Source organism: Octopus sinensis, linkage group LG5 (genome assembly GCF_006345805.1).
Source record: "Octopus sinensis linkage group LG5, ASM634580v1, whole genome shotgun sequence".
NCBI lineage: Eukaryota > Metazoa > Mollusca > Cephalopoda > Octopoda > Octopodidae > Octopus > Octopus sinensis.
The window spans coordinates 43,184,268-43,204,574 of record NC_043001.1 but is presented as its reverse complement, the minus strand read 5'-3'; the positions used below and the strand labels follow the sequence as shown (position 1 = coordinate 43,204,574).

General features: G+C 32.1%; 1 protein-coding gene across 5 annotated transcripts; it reads left to right on the top strand.

Annotated features, from left to right (window-relative positions):
• Positions 1 to 1,872: 1,872 nt before the first annotated feature.
• Positions 1,873 to 18,380, top strand: LOC115211588 (B-cell lymphoma 3 protein). Of its 5 annotated transcripts, none has more exons than XR_004999414.1 (8): positions 1,873 to 3,203; positions 5,063 to 5,183; positions 6,424 to 6,532; positions 8,344 to 8,557; positions 11,679 to 11,767; positions 14,724 to 14,954; positions 15,657 to 15,800; positions 17,898 to 18,380. XR_004999414.1 is itself a non-coding variant. In XM_036503352.1 (7 exons), exons 1-7 carry the CDS (start codon positions 2,732 to 2,734, stop codon positions 15,711 to 15,713), a joined length of 1,293 nt encoding a protein of 430 aa, XP_036359245.1. In that variant the 5' UTR covers positions 1,876 to 2,731; the 3' UTR covers positions 15,714 to 16,165. The 5 variants fall into 5 exon arrangements, 1 of the variants encoding a protein (XP_036359245.1); XR_004999415.1 differs by having other exon boundaries at positions 1,874 to 3,203; positions 17,953 to 18,380; XR_004999413.1 differs by having other exon boundaries at positions 1,876 to 3,203; positions 15,657 to 15,850; positions 17,953 to 18,380.
• Positions 18,381 to 20,307: the final 1,927 nt, after the last annotated feature.

Below are 20,307 nucleotides of genomic sequence, written 5' to 3'. Positions count from 1 at the left end.
GTTTTTCTTTTTATTTCTTTCTTCCTCTTTTTCATCTTTCTTCGCTCATGTTATTGCTTTCTTGGGCTTTGGATTTGTACGTTAATGTGGTTTTGTATGTGTCATATACGTATGTATTATATAATAAAATAATTCCATTGTCGAAAAAAACCCCAAAAAAACTCTTCGTCCGGGAGAGAACTTATCCAAACTCTTGAACTTATCTATAACGGTATGCGTGTAATCTACAAGAAACAGAAACTGACGAACGTTGGTTCGTTTTAATCACCAATCCTATAACCTTACCGAGAGCGCCAGATGTGGGGACCATGAGGTACGTATTTTCACCGAAGAGTTATGAAACCAGGTCACATACCGCAACGCAGATGACAAGATAGTACCTGCAGACTTCGCATTTGTTTGTTCGCCACTGTATCCATTGTCTGCATTCCTTATTTTCGTCTTATCTCCACGAAGTTGTTTCGAACTCTAATTTGTTCACTAGAAAAATTATAACATTAACTACAAACCGTTTTCAAAGAGTTGCATTATCTACGACTTATTCAAAGGTGTTACGAAAGTGAAAGTATATACTTTGCCAGAAGCAGATGTTAATCAAATCAAAAAGTGCAAGTTTTTCATGGGTGAAAAATGAAAGTTATAATTTTTTATAACACAAATGATAAACGGATTTTATGTCTTCAAATAATTGTTGAAATACAATTTCAACGTGAGTTTAAACTAGATTTTGAATAAAATACTCTGTGGATAGTAGTAGTTTCTTAAGTTGGCACTTAGATGCTATTACATTCATGCTCCCTCTCTCATACGCTCGTATATTCGTATATTCTTTGGAAGAAATTTGTCCGCAATGACAAATTTCAATGAGCTTCGTGTGTTTATCACAAACAGGGCAAAGGGAACGCGATCAAGAAAGCCATAATTTTGCAGAAAAGTAATTTTGTCTCATGTATTTGTTGTTAATCATTCACTTAATAGCTATAATTTTTTCACGTTAATTACGAATGTAATAGCAAAATATTTGGTGCATCTAATTCAAATATTGAGAACATCGTACTAGATGCTTGTATTGTCTAGCTGGAAGTACTGTCCATTTCAGTTTGTAGAAAAGTTTCATTTTGTAAGAAAACACTTTCACTTTTCGACCGGAAAACACCTTTCACTTTCATGACAGCTTAGAAACGAAGCGTCATAAGCGTTTACAATTTACGCATTACAATTTAATCCACGCTGTAAATAATTCATTAATCGTAATGCAAATTTCGACTTGTATGTATTTAATATGTGGGAAAAAGAAAAATGATGTTTCACAGATCAGTCCTTAACATAACTACCAGTTACACCGATCACAACGAAGTTTCGTCCCTTGCACCAAGAATGTAACATGGATGTCGTAGAGATTATAAAAAATATTTAATAATGAATTATATTAATGATGTTCACAAACGTTTATTTTCTTTTACCGTAATATTTAGTGGCTTGGAATAATTTGATGGCGTTACTATATTACTAGCTATAATTAGATAATATGGATACGTTATTCTTTAATCCCAGGTCAGCATTAATCAAGAATACTACAAAGTACTGCCCATCCAGTGTTCCGTTTTTTAAGATAATATATGTCCAGGACCACATTATCCAGTATGTTTGGGTTCTTTTAAGACAGTATGATATGACTTGAAGGAGGTTTAGTCTCTATTTCGAGTAGATCTTCGTTAGATCGTAATTGTGAAATGTATAGTTGATTAAAAAATTCCATTGATATAATTCATAAAATATACTTTTACGAATAAAAATATATTCCATCGACTGTGTTCTATTTACGTTGCTGTAAAAAGTAACAACAAAAATTACAAATAACACAGAGAAAAAAACTTTTCCCCCCCGAAACAGATTTCCTTTGTCGTAATAGATAATACGTGGTGACGTTTTGCCGCAATTGTGAAACCCACCCATACTAGAAAAAAACTTCATTGGTTGGTCACATTAGAAGTAGGAAGGAAAACTTGTATTAGTTTCGTTTTTTTTTTTTTTTTTCCTTCTTTTCTGTTTCACTTATTCACAATCCAGAAATATGGCAACGTATTACGTTTATATGGTTAAGCAATGATTTTAAGATGACATTTTATATTAAATATGTCCCGAATTAATTTTAAAAACAGTGGAAAAAATGAAGGTATGAGTTATTCTTAATGAAAACAAAATCCAGGATTGTTTTGAATGTTATAAATTGAATTACGATTGAAACAAGTAAAATGGATGTTGTGTCTCGAAATTGTGAATTAAAACCGTTGAATAAGAGTTGTGGAAATGTAAACATAGACGAATCAGATGAATCACATTCTATAGCTGTTGAAGTGTTGGCAAGTCTTTTAAGCGGAACTTCATATCAAAGTGAAAATGTTAAGCAGCAAATAGATTTACCAATATACCCCCCTCTAAATTTGAACGATGGATATGCAAAGGAAATGTCTTCGTTTGCTAATTTACCATCGGGGAAGTCGATGGTAAGCAGTTATTTACAACCAACTGTTACTTCGAATAATCCGTGTTCAATACCAAATCTCAGTATCAATATCAGCCGCACATACTAATATCTGAAGCTAACAAAACTTGTCCTTTTGTACTTTCCACCAGTATTCCACTAACTACATCGAAGTCTGACTTAACTTTACCGATCGAGACCGATACGACTAACGATTCAAATTTGCCCTATCTGAATAAGGATAGTATGATGAAGATCCACCCCGATAATGTTGATTCTCTACTGATTGTTAAGCGTACCTCCAACGATTCAAAAATGTATAAAGTGAAAAAAGTAAAAATAGATGAAATTCTAAACATACTAAACGATAATAGAACGAGGAAGTCTAGTATTTTGTCGAATGTGTCTTCAGATGATAGCTGCAGCAAGAAGTCCGAACTTTTAACGAAAAAGCGGTTGATGGCCCAGTTTGCAGTCAACTCAACAAATCAATCGAGGGAGAATTTTTCGCGATTGTTTCACTTTCCAGATTTTAAAATTAACACTGACTCAATGGATGACAGCCAACATTTAAAGAATACAATTGGATTGTTTTCCCGAAACAGTTTAGAAAACAGGACGAAAAGTTGTTTACCTCTGAAAAAAAGGAAAATAAAGTCGACTTTTCAGGCAACCAAACCTTTTAAACCCCACAATACAAATGTCTCTGTTGTTACAGGTAGTGTACAAAAGTACTTTATTTACTTCATATTATTGTTCTTTGTGTATCTTAAGAAACGATAACATGTATGCATGTCATTTTAATCTCAGAATAGTGACAACGGCTTCCACTTGGGCGAAGTGAACTAACGAAACTGGCTACACATATGACCTGAAGAGGGCATTTATTTTCTTTTTCATTTGTCTTCTGTGTGCCTAGTGTCTGGCTCTCTTCTCTACTCACACCATTGCTCCAGGTGTATCGATCTTCCGCCCGTAAATCAACTATATCAATCTTTAGCTTCCTGTCTTTTTAGCAGTATCTCCAGAAATAAATTGAGGTACGACCGTCCTTCGTCTAGTGAACATGTCTCAGCCAGTGCAAATGAGGAAAGTTGCTCGTTCTAATATCTGTGTTTATACGTGCTTTTCTCGTTTCCATGGCCCTATGTAAAAACTTATCTTGTCCAAAAGTTAGTGTTTTTTAAACCCAAAAGTGCTTTTTTTCAGAATGAAAGTAAAGTAGTGGACGGGAGAGAGAGAGAGAGAGTGGTAGGTAATATAAAACACCCAATGTAATATTATTGAAGTTGGATCCACCAAATATTGATATACATTCCTAATTAACATTAGCAAAATATGGCTATCCAACTTTAAAACGTTATTATAAAAGAGAACGGTTACTAATTGGAGATTTAGAATTGGTTTAAGAAGGCATGTTCCGGTTGAAGTAAGCGTTACATTTAGAGGTATTGTGGCAGTATTTTACTAGAAACAACAGGTGTATGCGCTCTCTTAAGATGTCTTACACAACCGCCAATCAAACTGGTTTTTATCGAGTTGACATTAGATCCGGTTAAAATTCCTATTAATAATATTCATAAAACGTTCACTTTCTGCACACTTTCGTTCTTTGACCTAGAAAATACTTCTGACGAAGTGAATACTTTCATTTTCATGACCTGGAAACGAAGTGACCAACCTTCAGCATTTAGAAGCAGGTGTTTTGCACACTTTAGTGTTTCCAGTTGAATTGGATTCTTATTTTTTCTTCTGGCCAGGAATATTGCTGTTCTATGTTCTCCCTGATTTCTTTAGAATTCAGAAAAAGAATTTTTCTGCACTTGTGTTTCTCCTCAATGACAGGGAATGCTGACGTTTGGCCTTAATTTTATCTTATGTCTTGTTTACTAAACAGGTCACATGTTTTTGAGGATTAAGTGAAAGTGAAAAAACAACAAACTGTTTAGGAGTAACAACCGAATGTTTGTTTCGAGCTAATTGGACCTAGATGTCTGTGAGGGCGCTTGGCTTTCCCAACGCCTTAGCTTTGCCATTGCCTGTGTTAATGTTGAGAACTTGCTTCAGTAGGTTCTGTTAAGCCTTGTAGTGTGTGACCAGTTGCTGTGATTAAAAAAAAAATCCTCATAAATGGATTCAATACAGTTTTAACAGAAAGGTTTGGAAGAATTAGATGAAAGTTCTCTAGTAATTTTCTTTCATGTAAATAATTGTTTATGTTAATTTAAAAATTTGCCAGCAAAATTTTATAAAATGACAATGTTCTAAAAAATGTACATGTTTATATGCTATATATGAAAATAAAATTGTTGTAGAATTTTCACTGCATATTCTCAAGTTAGGTTATATCATGATTAACTTAAGAATAAAAAAAAAAAGTTTGACTTTGAAGAATCAACAAATCTACAGTAGCATGAGGAAAAGAATCTTTGAAAAGAGAGAGAGAAAGAGAGATGTAAACAAAGGAAATCTTTTACAAGTAATCAATTTTTGCAATATAACAAAGATCTTTGCTGTGACTTAATTTTGGAGATGAAAAGAATACTCAGGAAATATAGTTGTCATTCCTTAATATAGGTGATAAAGAAAAGTTAATCCTGATTTACAAATCCGAACAAAGTCAACTATTAACTGACAATGATGAAAAACTGAGAAAAAAGATCGAAATTGCTCTAAAACAGGATGAAGATGGTGACTTGTAAGTAAATCTGTTTCTAGTCTTTCCTGCTTTTACTGATTTCATTTTTTTCAACTTTTAGTTGATTATATCAACCTCAGTACTTTATCTTGTACTTATTGTATTAATCTCTATCAACTGGCTGAACTCACTTTGGTATTAAAGGACTAAAAGTCACAGGGAATTTTGCACAAGTTGGTCAGGCATCTGTCACTGATACACATTGAAGAGCTTACTTTCAAAACCAGATATATGCATCGGAATGATTTTTGAGTAATTGTTTAAGACAACTTGAATAATCTGCTTTTGATTGGAAGACTAAGATTTGCCTACTATCTATATTGCATCTATACCAGTTTGAATGAAAAGAATTTCACATACATGACGCTTGCAGATCGTGTTTTAAAGGTTATCATGAAATCAACCAAATATTTGAAAGTAAGCTCCTCATATACACATGGAGACACACACACACATATATAACTAAAAAATTTATGCTGAAGATCTTTGTCTGAAACCATGGTACAGAAATAACAGCAGGAACTAAAATACATACATGTACAGTTAAGTGAAAACTACCATATTTGATGTGGTGAACCAGCAGTGATTTTTAATCAAATGAAATCAAATGAAATTATAACTTTAATGATAAAATTCATTTTCAGTAATGGAAATTTGAAAGGATGCATGGGAGAGAGCTCTGGAAAGGTTGGCAGGCTAGTGAATCTGATTTTTGGTAGCTATGGGATGATATATTAGACCAGTATCTCCCAAACTTTTCGCACCAAATTGCAATATCGGCCAAAAAATGCTCCATCACCCACCTGTGTATAAAAATCTCTGACACCTTCCTTACACTAAATCCCCTAGGAGAACCTCCCTCTATATCATTTGACATTACTATATTGTTGACTTGTTGCCCGGTTAGTGCTGTTTGGACTAAATATGCGGTTGTTTACAAATCCCTTATTGTGGGTTTAGTTTTGCCATTAATATGAATAAAATTCTAATATTAACAGTTCAATGTAAATAATATACTGCATGAAGTACTGACTGGAACACTATAAATTTATGGAGAATATAAGTGTGAAAATTACTTGGTTATAAAAAATGACTAGAGATTTTATCTGAATTTGGTTTTAAAACCGAAGAATGAATTGAAGTGAAAATGGGTAGTAACAGTAAAATGTTAATGGCATGAAAATAAAATAAAATAGAGTTAAAAATAATATTAGATTTTGAAATGCTTCCTTCTCTGTAGGCCGCTACATATAGCTGTTGCACACAAGAATCTAGCATCAATTGGATCTTTCTGCAAGCTGATTCAACAAGCGGGGAAAACTGTTGATCGCTTTAATAAAAAGAAGTTTGTAAGTATTTTTTCTTAATTTTTTTTTACCATAGTAACCATTTGTGTTTCTAATTCAATATAGAATACAAAATACAGATGACCATAGACTTGAGTCTTATCTTGTTGAATGATTGGCCTATATTGATATATTAGCAAAAAATTGTAGTGACTTTATATTATTTTAGGGTTGTTTACGGATTTTCAATGTCTATTCAAGATAAAATAATATTGAAGATCTGTTGATATATTATGAAAAGCATGCTGATTGCTGTATAGTAGGAAGATAATGACAGAAGGGGACCTGCAAAAGTTAAGGAATGGCTTGTTGGATAATGGCTCCATGTGAAAGTCAGTCAGAGGAAGAGTGATAGTTATGAAATAAAACATGATGAGACTAGTCTTAAAAATATGAGAAACAAAAGCAATGTCAGAAATGAAAAGAAAGTTTGCAAGGCTGTCTAGTTCTGATTAGTTTCTCATCTTGAATGAAATAAATTTTAAATAATAAACTGTTTGATAAGCTTTCAATAGTGAAACAAAGAACAAAATAATATAAATGATGATGAATATTCATTATAAAATGATATATCATCCCTCTATTTTCTCTAATATGTTTCTAACAAAAATACATTTGTATAAAGGAATTTGTTTTTATTTTAATCCCAGTTAAAAAAAACTTAGTAGGAATTGTTGCCAGAGGATGTTTTGGTTTTAGCTTCTGGTTTGCTCTCATGATGCTCTACATATGGCTATGCTCTTGCAGGGAAGAATTCTCATTTTGTGTAGCTGCAAGCAACAGTCTTATCTATCATGGTGATTTGGCATGGCTAACTGGACATTAACCCTTTTGTTACTGTATTTATTTTGAGATGCTCTGTGTTTCTTTCAATTAATTTTAAATATAACAAAGAATTTAGTAAAATAACCTAGTTGTCATTAAGCTGGTGTTAGGAACATAAATTGTGACTAAGGTTTGGTGGAAGATTTTAATTCAAAACTTATGAAAACAAGTCATTTGTACTACAGAGCCAGAGCCGGTTTCAGCTGGGTTGGTAACGAAAGGGTTAAACTTGTTTTGGTGATGGCATTTTTGTCAACAGTACTTTTTGGCACTGCATGCGTAGAAATATATATATACAGATAGAGAGAGGGACACAAATGACAGGTTTGTTATCAACTAGAATAAAAGCAAAATTTTCACAGAGCCAAAAGATTTCGAGGACAAAACATCTGATGTCAAATAAATTAGTGTTGAATCATTGAGGCCAAAATGTCTCACACTTCATCTAACATGAGTTGATAATGAGAGATGGCATTCCAGCAATTCAACCATAACCAACTAATGGGCACTCTGCTGGTTATGATGACGAGAGTTCCAGTTGATCTGCTTGTGAAATTAACATGTAAGTGGCTTAGCACTCCACAGGTATGTGTACACTTAATATAGTTCTCAGGGAAATTTGGTGTGACACAGAGTGTGACAAGGCTGACCCTTTGAAATACAGGTACTAATGGGTCTTGCTCAAGGATATAATGCATTGCTGAGAATTGAACTCACAACTGTATGATCATGAGCTGAATACCCTAACCACTAAGCCATGCACCTTCACATAATCAACTACATACATTAAAAATATACATATTCCCTAACAGACATCTTTGTTTTTTTCCTTGTGGATAATTCATATAACTTTTTATTTATTAATATTTTTCACTTAAATACTTCATTAACAGACACTGTTGATGGGCACATCCCCTCCAGCAGATAGGGATATCCTATCATGAGATGTGTATTCTTTAAAATAATTTGTTTTCATTAATTTTTGGCAGACTCCTTTGCATTTATGTGTGAAAATGAATTATAGTAAGGGTGTGAGGAAGTTAATAAAGATGGGTGCTGACATGAACTTGTCTGATGGCAAAGGAAATTCTGCTGTTCATTTAGCAGTTTCCTATTCACACTTTGAATGCTTTGATGTTATACTAAAGACATGTTCTTCTATGGAAAATTGTAAACCAAATTTAGATTCCCATAATTATGAAGGTAAGTGTTTCTGGATTAAATGCAATTTCATTTTCTGTTCTGTATGTTAGATGTAAAATGTGTCATTATGTTAGGTACCTTTATAAATCAGCTGCAATTTTATTATAAAAGAAATTAGTGCTTATGTCTTTATCTTCATACAAAAAAAAAGCACCCTAAATTCTGATCTAAAAATTAAAACTGATTTTTTTTATAAAGTAAAACTTTGAAGGATGTAACAAATTTTAAAGAAAGACAGGGCACTAATTATTTTAAAGAACTAAAAAGCATTTAGTTATAAACCAATTGATTGAAAAAGTTGAATTCATTAAAAGAAAACAAATGTTTGTCATTTCTATATTAAAATTAAAATATGAGTTTATGTTTGTACCTTTAACTAAATTTAATAGATACCAACATTCATTTAACAAACAATAAAATCTCATGTTTTTTGTTTTGTTTCATTATTGTTGTTCAAAACTTTCTGGTGTCATTAAATTAAGCCCTGTTCTTAGGAGTATATTTCAAGGTTCATAATTATACATTTTTTAAAATGATATATTAACTTAAGTGGTTCTGAATGAAGGTTTGAGGCCAATGATTTTAAAGCTGAATTTTCTTCCTATTCATAACCATGTGCAAGTAGTATGTAAGTTGAATGTAACTGATGTAAATAAAGAAATACTATTAAACACTGAAATGTGGACAGTGGATTGTCAGAATCATTAGAGCACTGGACAAAATACTTAATGGTTCTGGCCCTTTATGTTCTGAGTTCAAATCCCACTGAGATCAGTTTCACCTTTCACCCTTCCAGGGTTGATAAAACATAGTACCAGTCAAAAACTGCAATCAATTTAAATGACCACCAACTTTCTATCCTTGTGCCTAGGTCAGAAACTATTATTGTACTCTGTAATGTCACTGGTTAATTAGTAACTGTTATACTTAACCATTGCAATATTCTAGGTATACTACTAATAATTATTTTAATTCTTTCTTTATTTTATATTTAATCAGAATTTAGTTTGTTGTAGTTTTAAAAGAAATCTAGAATATTGAAAAGCTCGCACAATAGTATTTTAGCTGAATTAATATTTGGAGAAAATTTAGATCTATTCAAAAGTTTGTTGTGAAAAAATAAAGATTTTGTAAATCTTTATTTGCCCTGGATATCACTCAGTTTCCTGTAGGATTTATCTTCAGGCAAATTGTTTTGTGCAATTCTTAAAAGAACAAAGTGTTTATTGAAAGTAATTACACTGTACTTGACAGATGGCTTAGTTTCTAAACTCATTACAACTTTAGTCTTCAAAGCCAGTGAAGAACATAGTTGCAAATGAAGCTTCAACATAGGCTTGGCGGTATGGTAATAAGCTAGCTTCTCAACCACATGGTTCCAGGTTCAGTCCCCAAAGCCTTGTGAGTGGATTTGGTAGATGGAAACTGAAAAAGCTCATCGTGTATATATATGTGTATATATATATATATATATATATATATATATATATATGTAGTTCAAAACAGTTTGATTTGGATTCTATGCTACTTCAAGCTTCGAAGCCTCTAACAGAGCCTACATACATAAACACATCCATACACTCACATATTGCACATGTACTCGTGCACACAAGCTCATATACCTACATGCCCCATTGACCCTACACCTGGATGCACTGTTGCCACCAATTTTCTGTCCAACCACATGACCAAGAAACTCCTTTTCCTCATGTAACTGCTGTCAATTTCTTAGCAATACTGTGACCTCATGTGACCTTCCTTGACCAATTGCAGCCCATCTACTGGTAGCCATCTTGAACTTTCTGTACCTCCCCACTCATTCAGATTTCCACCGGCTTTAGGAGAGGCTATGTTAGGGGCTTCAAAACTTGAAATAGCACAGACTCTGAATCAAACTGTTTTGAACAATACATGTAACTCCAAATAACTGTGTTGAGTGCTTTTGTTTGTCCACTCATATATATACATACATATATATATATATCTTTATGTGTGTGTCTTTGCATCTAGTTGTCAATCAGTGTTGATGTGTTTGTGTCCCCATAACTTGCGGTTCAGCAAAAAAAGAAAAAAACAACTGATAGAATACCAGGATTTTAAAAAAAATAAGTACTGGAGTTGATTCATTTGGCTAAAAAAATTCAAGGTGGTGCCCCAGCATGACCACAGTCTCACGACTGAAACAAGTAAAAGATAAAATATAGCATCCAAAGTTATAAAACCTTATACTTTACTACTGAGCCATTACCTATCTACTTTTGGAGTTGAAATCTAAAGCAATCTATATAAAAAATATTCATTTAGTGTTATTGCAGTAGTATGGGAACCTGCATATTGTTCAAACTAAGAAATAGAATGATAAGCATCCGTGGTTCCAACTATATAGAATCATCTTTATCTCTGTCTTTCTCTCTTCATCAATTCCATTATTCTGTCTCTTTCTCTTCCCACCTTTCTCTCCATTCACCATTTTCAACATCAATGCAACTGCTGACACCTTTGTCACCATTTATGCCATAACTATCTCCTGTTTGCTTCTTACTCTATTTGAGTCACTTCCCTTGCTTATACAAAAGGTGAGTAAGTAATATACTATTGTAGTAATATATATAAACTAGCAGTATCACCCGGTGTTGCTCGGGTTTGTAAGGGAAATAACTATATAAGCATTTTTAGAGAGTTACTTCCCTTATATAACCCGAGCAAAAATCATTAAAAATGCGGAAAAATGATGGTAAATTTTTTAGACGCGTGCTAATACACAGAAGGGCTCGATATGAATGACGACTATAAGATACCCACTTTTGGTTAAACTGCACCGCAAAATGTGGGAGTAGTTAGGAATCTAAATCGGAGGAGACAGAGTCTCACACACACAGCTTCAATTTTATATATAAAGATTTGATATTTAAGAGAATATACATTTAATCAAAATACTAAACAAGATTTCCAGCTAGTAATGTAATGTTAGTTATGCATTATAAAGTTATCAGATGACACAGAAATGTTTTTTTTTTAAACTTTTAAAATTTTATTTTTGGCAATACAGTGTTTATTATATATTTTTAACAATTTTTATTTGACATATCAACCTCACTAATTTTAAAAAATTTATATACAGGTTTAACACCCCTGCATACATCTGTCCAAAAGCAGAACATTGAAATGGTCAGGAAACTTTTAAAAGCTGGGGCTGATCCAGATAGTAAGGTAATCTAAAATGCTTTTCCTTTTCTCTTGTGAATTTTTTGAATTTCCATATTTTTATGCCATTATCTATTATAAATTCTAATCTTAATTATTAATTTGAAATAGTTTCTTACTTATTCCTTTCTTATTTTGATTTTCAAGTATTTTATAATTAGAATCTTATTCTGACAATAACCTCTGTCTGTGAAGCAGAAATACTGTTTTCAGCTCCTTTGATTGTTTTTAGTAATGTTTAACTAAAGTTACATGCAATATTTGTGGTAAATTTTAAACTTATAATCTACAAGTAGGTTTATTCTGCTCTTTGTAAAATGAGCTTTAATTTGTAAAGCATTTAGGTTGTACTTGTTAAAATATTTTTCAAGGATATCAAACCTCTATTTAACATTTTAGTTAAAGCATGTGGCCTAGTGGTTTTGATTTTGGTCATTAAATTATGGATTTGATCATAGGCTGGGCAGCTTATTATATCCTTCAGCAAAGTATGTCATTTCACGATGATCCATTCTACTCAGCTGATAATGAATATCAGCCTAGTGCTGGTATAGCCTCCTCTCCTTCCAGCTGTCTCATCCTCAATGTTCCACTGAGTCAGATAATAAAAGGGCCAAAGGATTACCAGGTCATACTCTCTTGATAGTCATGGTTATAGTTTTTTTTATTCATACTGTATTAACATACACTTTGCAGTACAGTGTATTTGAATAGAACTACAACTATTTTGTTGTGTATTGTTGCTAACATCTAATCCTTTTACTTCACAATTCAACTGCTAAGAATAGAAACAGTAGTGAGAAGTAAAACCTTATATCAATGATCAAATTTCAGAAACTACCTAAACCTTTGTAATATGGAAAAGTTAATTTGAGAAAAAAATTAAGTTTTAACTAAAACTTGTATCTGTGTAAAAAAAAAAATTTAGTCTCAGATTTTTATATGAATATTTCTTATTCCCCTATCCAAAGTACAAATAAAACAGCACACAACCAGAGAAACATCAGAAGTTTATATTTTATAAGAAAGCATCATCATCATCATGGAAAGCGGACGTTAAACGATGATGATGATGATGATGATTTCTTATAAAATATAAACTTCTGATGTTTCTCTGGTTGTGTGCTGTTTTATTTGTACTTTGGATAGGGATATCTTCGAGTATTTCATAAATTCTTTAATTTTTTTATTTTCATAATTATATATATTACTAATTCATTATAAAAGAAAACTTGAAATAAATATCTTCATAAATCCCCTGGAGATGAAGCCTATTGATGTTGATCAACTGGAGAAGATGGAATCATTTTTATGAGATGCATAACGAATAAAGGTGTTATCAAAATTTTGTAAAAATGATTAGAATATCAATAGTCATGGAAAAGTATATATATTCCTGAAGAGATCAATCCTGTCCTCTCTTTTGGCTAAAACGGTGAGATGTGAGATAAACTCACTTGTTTTATAAAGGTTCTAAATGCTATATCATGTTTTCTTGACCTGGAAGCTTACTTTTAAACAATGTTTGGAATAGTTAATCAGGCATTATTTCACAATGTAAGTCACAGAAACATAGGAATTTGTTAGCATTCACTTATGAAACAATCAGAAAGTAGATTTATTTGTGATAAGGTGCAGCTTTTTGCTCCAATTTTGTCTTGAGTTTCTAAGGAACAAAACAAACAGATAAAAAAATGAGTTGGTCATAAGTTTATTTGTCATTGAGAGTAAGAGAAAAAAAATATTTTCATTTTTTACTTTCTTTTAAATGTCAGTGTGAATTATATCATATGGCATTTTTTAATTACAACTTTAAAATCCCTGTGTTTTCAATATATATGTTGCATGCATTTTGCTTAACGATTTGTAATTGTAACGAAATTTGACATTGATAACATTAGGGAAGTAAATCCTTATGCAATATCATTGATAGATAAGAGTATATCGCTATTATCTTATCTGTCCTTTGTAAATAAGATGATGCATAACATTTATTACTTATTTTTAATATTTGAAATCTAACCCCCAAAACCAAAAGAACTGCACAGAAATGTAGACTCTTGAATTTTCAGACTAGAATTTGCAATTTGGCACTAATAGTTCTGAATCAATAAAAATATTGTTTTTTTTTTCACTTTAACGAAGATAAATTAGTGAAAAGTAAATATCAACTATTGCTTTGGATTGACCAATGACATTAGCTTATGAGTAGATGGAAACTGCAAAAGTTTGTCTTTACACACACACGTGCATGTGTGAGTATCTGTTTTTATATATTCACTGGTTTAAAAATTGGCATTGTTTATATTGTGTTCCTCTATGCATTGTTACTGAACAGTTCAACATAATAGAGATCAATAAAATATGTACTATGCTGAAATATATACTGGTTTGATATGATTGACTACATCCCTTGAACATGTCACTCCAACATTGCTGCAGCCCAATGACTTCATTAATTTATTTGAAAGGTTCCTCCCCTCAGCTGATCAGATCATTTGAATACAAGCCTGTCAAGTGAAAGTTTGTATTAAGTTAGCATTGCTGTACTGTGTTTCTATTAACTGCAAGGCATAGCATCAATACAGAATTCAATTTTCTTATTTTGTATCTTTTACTTGTTTCAGTCATTGGACTGCTTCCATGCTGGTGCATTGCTTTGCTTTGAAGGATTTAGCCAAACAAATTAACTCCAGTACTTATTTTTTAAAGTCCGGTACTTATTCTACTGGTGACTTTTATGAAACTGCTAAGTTATGATAATGTAAACAAATCAGCATTTATCAAGCGTTTCAGTGGTGGACACACACACACACACACACACTCTCTTTCTCTCTCTCTCTTTAAAAGTTAAAAGCTTCAATGTACTTTGCTTATTTTGTAGGATGTGTATAGGAAGCAATTTCATTGTTTAATTAATTTTGCTTCTTTTTCTTCCTTTCTTCTTTTTATAAAATAAAAGGATTACAAGAGTGGCCGGACACCTTTATTCTTTGCTGTTGAAAACAAAAATGAAGACATTATAAAATTATTGCTAGAGAATAAAGCTTCCATTGACATTCAAAATTTTGCTGGACATACTCCTTTTCTTGTCGCTAATGGTCGTAAATACCCAGAAATTTGTAAGTTATTAGTTGATCAGGGAGCAGATTCTCATGGAATGACATTTGATGATTTGGCCTGCAACTACAAGGTATGTTACTTTAATATCTTTTGAACTACAATAATTTTTATTTTGAATTTATTATTATTTTCCTACTGCTTTCTTATATGTAGCATTTTGCCACAAAATTCATTAAGATTGTAATTATGGTAACTTAGTCATTTAATTTCAAAACTGGTAGAGCTTCCTAAAACTAATCATTCTTGCTACCTGTTACTTCTGCTAAATTAAATTATTTTTGTTAGAATCAATTGAGATTCTCTGAGGCTGATCATTTTTAATCTAAGTCACACTTCAATGCTGTTAATATTTAGAGATAAATGTTGCTTAATACACATCCTGATTTATAAACAATAACAAAAAAAGATGTATAGACAAATAAAAAAATGCCTTATATAGACAAAGACAGAGGTATCTTATATGTGAGATGGAGTGACAATATAAATTTTTTATGCTATTGTTTGGAAGTAGTGTTTGTGTAACTTATAGTATATAAATTTAATGACTATAAAGAAATAAAGAATGAATGATATAGAATATCAGCATATAGAATAATCATGAGTAGATTATTGACATTATATCAAGAAATATCTATGTCTATAATGTAATTATAATTTTATTACTTTTGAAATTTGCTATTCATATATTTAAATTTTTTTTCACTGTGTAATAATATTTTCTGTTTATTTTCTATACTTATGTTTAAAATGATTTCCAAATTAATTATTTCAGACATCAAATATAAAGTATCAGTTGAAAAATAAATTAGTAGCCAACCAGTCCAGTTAAAATCATAACTGAAAATTTTATGGCTATCTTGAGAATGGTTCTTTCAAGGAAAATTTGGGAAGTTATCAGACCCAGCTTGAAATTTTGGTTAGTGCTTTCCTCATCATTTTCTGAAACAGGCTGAAGATACGCAGAAGGTTTACAATTTTTGTTATTGTTTTTCTGTTTTAAATAATTAATATCATTGATTCATCATGTCATATCTTTGGCATTAGATAGGATAATTTAAATAAAAAATTGGTAAAATATTGCCAAAAATGATTGTAAAGCAGAGAAAGAAAATAGAAAATCTGGTTGGAAGTAGGTGAATGAAATCATATGCAAGAGCTTTGGGTTTCATAAAGGGGATAATACAAATTTGTCATGAATGGAAACCTGTTGCATTGTAGACCTCTCTCTGCAATCGTAGAAAAACAGATGTTAAATCAATAAAGATGACATACTATGCTTTATCATCTAGGGGCTAATCATGATTTAGCATCCAACAGATGTTTGTTGTCTATACCAGATTGTTTTTCTCCAAAGAGTTGTAGCTTCCCATTGTCTTAGATGTTGCTACAGTTATTGATGTTATATATTTTATTGGATGTAGCATGGGTGACAGAGTAAAGTAAGGGATATCTCTAAAGTGCCTATAAACTTTAGGGACTGCAATCTTTATATTTGGGCTTTCTATTTTATCATTTTAAGATTGCTTGCAGATGGTTGAATGAATTTTTCAGCATTTGAGGTGTTGTCTGTGCCTCTTCAAAGCAGAAATATACAAAGAAACAAACCACATAGATATCAATCCTTTCATAGGTTTGTGTCATCGTGTTTATTTAAGAACTTTTTATGTAAGTAATACTTTTTAATTGATGGAAGTCTTTCTTCACATAATATGACCATATATTTTATCTTTTATCTTCTACTTGTTTCAGTCATTAGACTGTGGCTATGCTGGGCCACACCACCTTGAAGAAATTTTAGTTGAACGAATCAACACCAATGCTTTTTTTATTTTTTAAGCTTGTTACTTATTCTATTGGTCTCTTTTGCCTAACTGCTTAGTTATGGCGAGGTAAAAACACCAACACCAGTTGTCAAGTGGTGGTGGAGGACAAACACAGGCTTAAAGATAGATAGATAAATACAGTTAGGCTTGATACATATATGTGGAGCACAAAATAACAGAGTATAAAATAAAGAAGAAATATATATATATAAATTATGTAATGTCTTGACAGTTGTTTCAAGAGGTCTAGAGTTATGTAATAACTATCATTCACAAGCGGTATGTGCATAATGTTATAGATATGCAACCAAAGACAAGTCCAGATGAGATTATTGCAGTGAGTCTAGCCTCCCTTTTCAAGGGAAAACTGGAAAATGCAAATCATCTGATAGTGCTTACAAATATAAAGGTTCAAATAGAAGAGAGAGAGAGAGTAGATGGAAATAGTGAGATGGAGGAGGTATGTAAGAGGCAAGATAAGAAGAACAGCCCCAAAGGAGGCCATTCTTATTGTAATAACTTTGTCTGAAGTTGTCACTGGTTGCATACCTATGACATTATACACATATCGCTTGTGAATTCTGGTTATTATATAATTCTGAGCTTCTTGAAACAGCTGTCAAGAAAAGACATTACATAATTTTTCATTATGTATATTTTCTTTATTTACAATCTGTATTTTGTGCTTCATGTAAATATATGTATCAATATATGTGTGTATATATGCGTATATATATGTGTATATATATATGTGTGTATATATATGTGTGTGTATATATGTATATATATATGTGTGTATATATATATATATATATATATATATATATAAATGTATATGTGTGTGTGTAATATATATATATATATATAAAATATCAGAAGTGGCTGTGTGGTAAGTAGCTTGCTTACCAACCACATGGTTATGGATTCAGTTCCATTGCGTGGCACCTTGGACAAGTGTCTTCTACTATATCCTAGGGCCAACCAAAGCCTTGTGAGTGGATTTGGTAGACAGAAACTGAAAGAAGCCCGTCGTATATATGTATATATGTGTGTGTCTGTGTTTGTCCCCCCCAACATCACTTGACAACCGATGCTGGTGTGTTTACGTCTGTCTTTGGCCACTTTAACTTTTGGAAATTTCTACTAATTGCCAATTTATAAGTGGATGCTTTGCATTGCATTTTTTACAGATGAACCATTGGCCCTTTTGGAGTCATTTCCATACCTAATCATTATATTTTGTAGTAGAGGTTCTGAACGAGAGGGAAAGATGTGAGACGACCACCAAAAATGGCTGTGCAGAAGTTTTTGGTATCTGGAAGTATTCTGACAAATTCTCGCCACAGGTCATGTGCAACATAACAGTGTCTGGCTGATGAAGATGTTACCATATTGAAAGATTGGCCAGCTCAGAGCCGTGACTTAAAATATCATCGAGCAAATGTGGACAGAACTTAAGAGAAGTGTTCATGAGAAGAATCCATGAAGAGTTGTGGAGCTCAGCCATAGAGAATGGTATCCCATACATGTGAAGATGGTGAAGGATTTGCATGCAACTCTTCCCAGGCACATTGAAACAATTATTCAATTTAAGGGAAGCCACATGAAATATAAACAATGTACAGTAATTTCTTGAAATGAATATTATGTAATAAATTTTCATTATAGGCATTTTTCTGTTTTAAAACACTATCTTGATTGGTTTATGTGAGATGGCTGGAAACTTTTGCATGGCCATCTTTGCCTCTCATTCAGAATCCCTACTACAAAATATAATGATTAGGTATAGAAATGACTTCAACAGAGCCAATGTTTCATCTTTAAAAAACACAATGTGAAACATCCACTTATAAATTGGCTATTAGTAGAAATTTACAATAGTTTAAAGTGGCCGAAAAACCATAAAAGTCACGAGGTATGAGAGGTGATTATACATTTATTTAATCATCTTTAAGATAACCACTGTTTCGCAACCTTCTACATGTAGAATTAATTTCAGTGTTGAAGAAATTATGCTTTCATGTTTGCATTAATAATTTTATGGTATATGTACACCTCATGAAATAATTTTATTGATTGAATCTTCTGGATTTTAGTTGCATGGGCACTCTACATTATATTTCTCAGTATTAGATTAGTAAGTGAACTTTTAGCTGAGTCCATAAATGAGGCTTTCTGTGATAGCCGTGCAATTCTCTGAATCCATATCTTATACTACTAATTTACACACACACACACACACACACACACACACATATGTATATATACATACATACAGTAATTCCTCGACTATCGCAGGCATTACATTCCAAAATCCCTCGCGATAGGTGAAAATCTGCAAAGTAGAAACTGTACTGTACTATATATTTTTAAAAATTATCTTTATAATTTGTATATATTTATTTTATTATAGATGCAAAACATCACCACAGAGGAATTGATGTAAGCTTAAATAATAAACCACAATAGGTGAACCATGATATGAGGGATTACTGTATATATATATGTATACACATACATATACATGCACATATGCACATATATGTATATATGCATTTATATACATAGTATGTGTATGTGTTTGTGTGTCTATGTGTGTATACACACACACATACAAACACGTACATGTATAGAAAACCGTTATTTTATCCCACATGGGTAGAAATTAAAAAAAAAAGTTGAAAATGTACTGAGATTTGTTTAGATTTTTTACTTTAAAATTTTTTGAGACTGAACCAGTTTCACAGATTTCTCTGATTTTTGAAAGTTGAGATAGAAAGATATGGAGCTATGCTGCACTATCTTTCTTCTGATTGGAATTCAAAATTCTCTTGTTTTTATAGAGAGAATATGGCTCAAATTAGTAAATGTTTTGGATATGATTTGATTGACTGAGGATGATCATGTGATTAGCTTTAGAAGTTTTTGTAAGTTACCCTATCCATTCTTTAATATCATGTAACAATATGTTTGGTGCAGTAAGTTAAAGCTGCCACAGCTGAGTGAACAGTTTGGGACTCTCACTAGACATGTTCTTTCAGCTTTAATGAGCCTTAATTTTCAGTGCAAAAAATATAGTCACATGATATTAACACATGGATGTAGTGGGGCCCCTGCAAAAATTTCCAAAGTTAATCATGTAATCATACTCTACCACAATTGACAGATTAAATTCAGACAGCCTTGATTGTTTTGGACTGTCACTAGACATGTTCAGTCAACTGTGACAGCTTGAACTTACTGTGCCAAACATATTGTCACAAAAATTTCTAAATCTAATCATGTGATCATCCTCAGCCAATCAAATAGTATCCAAAACAGATACTAATTTGAGCCATGTTCTCTCTACAAAAACGAGAGAATTTTGAACTCAAATCTGAAGCCAGACACTTGCAGCATCACTCCACATCTTACTATTTCAACTTTCGAAAATCGGAGAAGTCTGTGAAAACAGTAAAATTTTAAAAAATCTAAACAAATCCCAGTGTATTTTCAACTTCTTTTTTACACACACACACACACACACACACACACACACACACACACACACAAACAAACAAACAAACAAACAAACACGAATGTATATACAGTGAGCTCATG

Coding starts and splice junctions, on each gene's coding strand:
- LOC115211588 (XM_036503352.1), top strand. CDS start 2,732: ATGATGAAGATCCACCCCGATAATGTTGATTCTCTACTGATTGTTAAG. Junction 5,184..6,423: donor CAGGATGAAGATGGTGACTT/GTAAGTAAATCT, acceptor CCTTCTCTGTAG/GCCGCTACATATAGCTGTTG. Junction 14,955..15,656: donor ATTTGGCCTGCAACTACAAG/GTATGTTACTTT, acceptor TAATTATTTCAG/ACATCAAATATAAAGTATCA.